This window comes from Babylonia areolata, chromosome 17 (assembly GCF_041734735.1).
Source record: "Babylonia areolata isolate BAREFJ2019XMU chromosome 17, ASM4173473v1, whole genome shotgun sequence".
NCBI lineage: Eukaryota > Metazoa > Mollusca > Gastropoda > Neogastropoda > Buccinidae > Babylonia > Babylonia areolata.
In genome coordinates, this window is record NC_134892.1 from 20,438,291 (window position 1) to 20,443,290 (window position 5,000).

The 5,000-nt window shown below is 41.2% G+C and overlaps 1 protein-coding gene across 2 annotated transcripts in view; it reads right to left on the minus strand.

Annotated features, from left to right (window-relative positions):
* LOC143291746 (GTPase IMAP family member 4-like) overlaps positions 1–5,000 on the minus strand; it is a 17,819-nt gene that overhangs the window by 10,458 nt on the left and 2,361 nt on the right. For both annotated transcript variants that reach the window (XM_076601822.1, XM_076601821.1), the window contains exon 2: positions 1,285–1,320. In XM_076601822.1, coding sequence (XP_076457937.1) covers positions 1,285–1,288 — 4 coding nt within the window. In that variant the 5' untranslated portion in view covers positions 1,289–1,320. The remainder of the gene's footprint in view (positions 1–1,284; positions 1,321–5,000) is intronic.

The window sequence follows — 5,000 nt, forward strand, 5'->3', positions numbered from 1 at the left end:
AAAGATGGAAAAACTGCTGGGAATATTTCTGGTGTTTATTTTGATAGAGTATCATAGCCTCGATGGAGTAATTTAGATAAACGTATTTGTATGTGCATTTGTTGGTCATTTTGCTTGTTGGTCCTTAAAGAAAGTTGATGTTATTATATTATCACACCGTTTCCAAACTTGCTGTAAGATTCCTTTATGTCACAGTGTTTATAAGATCATTTCTACAATGAGAGGGGGAGAGGAATATTGTTTGCTTGCACTTGATTTGTTCATAATCTTGGTTTTATTATTAGTATGATTTCCACTGAGATTTTCTTCCTAACTTTGGAAAAATGATAACATAAATGTGTAATATGTAATTACTAGCACTTGTTTAGAAAGCATGTATAACTGGATTGTAATGACAATGAGAAACAAAAAGATACCACCACGATGAAGATGATGAGTTAATGAATTATATCATTATTGTAGATAGGTACAATGGTGTGGAATGATGCATGATTGAACCCAGTGAAGCCAGTGAAATTGAATAGGGCACACATGCACACACTCACACACATGTGACTGACGTGACTAAACGGACACGAAAAGACACCACGGAGACATGTACATAAGCGACAATGTACAGAAAGCGTTTATTATCGTTTTGATTTAAAGAGCTTGTGGGCTGGCGCTAGGCCAAGCCCTAACAGCCACAGCAGTAGCAGCAGCAGCAGCAGTAGCAGCAGCAGCAACAGCAGCAGTAGCAACCGCTGGTGGCGCCACAGTCGAGGGCAGCCAAGCTCTGAAAAAGGTGCCGAGAAGTAGCCTGATTCACGGACTCTCGACCAGGAGCAAACTTTTCAGAGAACTTTGGTATTCCCGTCATGTGCTGTACGGTGTGCTGTGTGTGGTTGGCCTTCAGCTGTAGTTTGAGTGTGTGAGTGAATGCGTTTGGATTTTATGCTATTTCAATTATTATTATGTAAATGTTTGCAAAGATATCCTTTTACTGCGTTATTCTCTCTATGCACTTTGAGAATGGCTGTCTGAAAGGGGTGAGATGTGAAACTTGTTTTTTATCAAAGCTGGTATGAATGGATGTCTTTACAACACACACACACACGCACGCACACACATGCACACACACACACACACACACACACACACACACACACACACACACACACACATGACAAGTCTAATATCACTCACAGTGAAAAGACGTTAAATTAAAGAACTCTCTCTCTCTCTCTCTCTCTCTCTCTCTCTCTCTCTCTCACACATCTTTAACGATTGATGTCATATACTTACTCATGGTTCACTTGTAGCCAGCCCACATGCAATCATCTGAAACGGATGTTTGGAATCATTTTAGGTCACATCTTTTGACAGAATCAATGACAACAAAAAATAACCAACATCGATAACAACGACAGTTTGCAGTGTAGGAGGTGGGACCTTTACTCCAGTATTGACCTGTCCAGCCACTTCCACAATATCACTGACCACCCAACGTGCAAATCCACTGTTCCACTGAAACTGACAATTGCTCATTGGTTGCCTTCACCTCTACACTCCATCTCGCTCTCTACGATCGGCTTCGGATCCACTCTGTTTACGCATACCCAGATTCAAACACTCCACTGTTGGACACCGTTCTTTCTCTGTGTCTCTGCACCTTGCATTTGGAATGAATTTCCTCTTTCGCTTCTGGCCTTAAAACCCATCTCTTCCCAAGATAGCCTCCCTCCCCTACCTCTTCTTTGTCTTCAGTTTCTTCAGTTTTAGAGTTATGCATGCGTGTTAATGACTGGTGTGAAAGCGCTTAGATTTGTCTGTGCACAAGATTCAGCGCTATATAAATACTGTCATTATCATTATTATTGGCAACGACAACGACCGGTATCAACTTGCACTGTGAGCGTCGTGCGGTCATTTATCACTGGACCGCGATTTGCTTCCTGCTGTGAGAGCACCTGTGTGATTCGTGTGGCCAAGTGGTTAGCGTCGCGGACTAAGGACTGGGTGGTCGCGGGTTCGACTCGATCTGAGGTGTGTGTGTGTGTGTGTGTGTGTGTGTGTGTGTGTTTTGTATTTGTATTTTTATTGTATTTGTATTTCTCTTTCTTATCACAACAGATTTATCTGTGTGAAATTCGGGCTGCTCTCCCGCTACACTACAGCGCCACCCTTTTTTTGTATTTTTTCCTGCGTGCAGTTTTATTTGTTTTTCCAATCGAAGTGGATTTTTCTACAGAATTTTGTCAGGAACAACCCTTTTGTTGCCGTGGGTTCTTTTACGTGCGCTAAGTGCATGCTGCATACGGGACCCCAGTTTGTCATTTCATACGAATGACTAGCGTCCAGACAACTACTCAAGGTGCAGTGGAGGGGGAGAAAAATATCGGCGGCTGAGCTGTGATTCGAACCAGCGCGCTCAGATTCTCTCGCTTCCTAGACCATCACTCCACATGTGTGTGTGTGTGTGTGTGTGTGTGTGTGTGTGTGTGTGTGTGTGTGTGTGTGTGTGATTTTTCATTTTTTTTTTTTTTATCTGTTTTTCCCACGTCTGGCGGAGTGTATTACAAACTCAGACAGACTGGGACCACCACATAGTCGAAGGTTATCGACTTCACAGAAGCGTCTTCGGGAGTGTTGCTCAAATTTCCTGACCAATACTGCAGGTGTCTGTATCTCTCGGGCCTGGTTGATACCGGGATGTATTATGAGAGCACAGTCTTGTCAAGCAGTTACATAACTCAACGGATCGCCATAACTACATTTTTTTTCACCCCGATCATTATTCATAATTATCGAAATATGGAAAACAAAATACAACAAATTATTGGGTCACAGATAAAATGATAATAACTATAAAATAATAAAAAAAGGAAAAAAAAAAGAAACTACTAATTACAAAAATAAAATAAAATAAAATAAGAAAGAAAAAAGAAATATGAGTTCAATATATCATGGACAGTGGATTTTAGGACCATTTGAGGTATTATGTGGCATCAGACAGGGCTGTCCTTTTTCCCCGCTAGCATTCGTATTAGCTGTAGAGCTCCTTGCAATCAAACTCAGAAACAGCTCAATTGTAGGAACAGAAACATTGCAACGAACAGACAAAGAGGTTTTGGACAGATTTGGTGAGATATTTAAAAGAAAAGTGTTCACATTGTGATAGACTTAACCTGGTGCTTTTGGACATAACAAAATGAATGTTTCTCATATATTTTATTAATAGCTAAATTCTATGTATACAAATGTAGAATCAACAAAGTAAAACCAACAAACCGGCACATGAAGTAGACAAGTATGCCTTTAACATAACTGTGGAATATGATAAGTTTGTGGAAAAATGGGCACTTTATAAATGTTTAATACAAGATTAAGCTATACAATGCTACCTTGGAATTTTGCCATTGAACATGTATTGTTTTGCTGTTGGGGACTTGTCAGTACTTAGAACTTAATTATATGCTTACCCTATACTTTCTAATGCACAAAATATATAAATTCTGTATCTGTAAACCTATGTCTGAATAAAAAATGTTGGAAAAAAAAACAGACAAAGAGGCAGTTTATTTGAAAATAAAGCAGTTGGCAGATGACACTACTTTATTCCTTAAAGATCGCAGAGACATGATCAGGTCAGTAGAGATATTCAATACGTTTGAACAGTTCTCTGGACTAGGACTGAATGCTGAAAAAACAAAAGCTTTAAGACTAGGCAACCAACAAAATCAAAACCTTCCATTCATAGAGTTAGAGCGGATACAATTCCTTGGCATTTATTTTGAAAGAAACAAAATGGCCAAGAATATTGAAGATAACTGGACGACCAAAACTGCGCAAATAAATACTTTAATAAAACAATGAAGCAAACGAGACTTTAGTATTCAAGGTAAAATAGTTGCAACAAAAGCCTTTTCAATCGGTAAAATCATTTGTATAATGCAGTCCATCGCCTTCTGCACAATGTACTGAACGAAATAAATACAGCAAGAAGAAAGCTTTCGAAAGAAAACGAAAAGTGCTGGTGGCCTCAGAATGATTAACTTGATTCAATTACAAAAATGTTTCTATTTACAATGGCCAGGCAGGCTGTTTCATGCAACAGAACAACAAAACTGGACACTGATACCGTACTGGCACTTAAGCAAAACAGCAATCCGTGATAAAGTGTTCCATATTAACTGAGGGATAAAAAAAAATCTAACTGGTCAAGAAAAAATGGATAATAAGTTCTGGAAGGATGTTATCGCTATGCATTTGGACAACAAAACCATAATGACACAAAATGAAGTAAATTGTAAATAATTGTTTTTCGCGAAATGCCCAGATGGTCTATATCAGAAGTGTGACTGAAATGATTTATATATACATAGCCAGCTGTGTTAATCAGCTGTAGTGTGTGTGTGTGTGTGTGTGTGTGTGTGATTCACATTGTGACACTGAATCCAAAGACTCAAAGGCAACACGCTTCACTACTTGGCAGTGTTGCTGTGTTGTCACAATGCGGGCCTGACGAGTGTTGCGCGCTGGCTGGCTTCCATGAACAGGGAAGTTTTTCAGAAATGAACTGGTACGTGGAGAGAAAGAGAGAGAGAGAGAGAGAGAAGAAAGGGGGGGTCCGCGAGGGGGAGGAAGCGGGAGAGAGAGCGTGGGGGGGGGGAGGGGGGGAGGGGGAGAGAGGGGGGGGGAAGAGAAAAGGGGGGTGGGTTAAGAGGGGAGAGAGAGGGGGTGAGAGGGAGAGAGAGAGAAGGGGTGGGGGTAAGAGGGGAGAGAGAGGGGGGGGAGGGGAGAGAGAGAGGGAGGAAGGGGAAAGGGAGACACAGAGAGAGACAGAGAGACAGAGAGAATGAAGGTGGGGGTTCAGAACTGACTCGATAGCGGGAGAGAAGGAGAATGAGGGAGATAGACAGACAGACAGACAGACAGACAGAAACAGAGACAGAAACACCCACACAGAGAAAGATACAGAGACGGAGAGAAAGCGGAGAGAGGGGGAGAGAGGGGGAGGG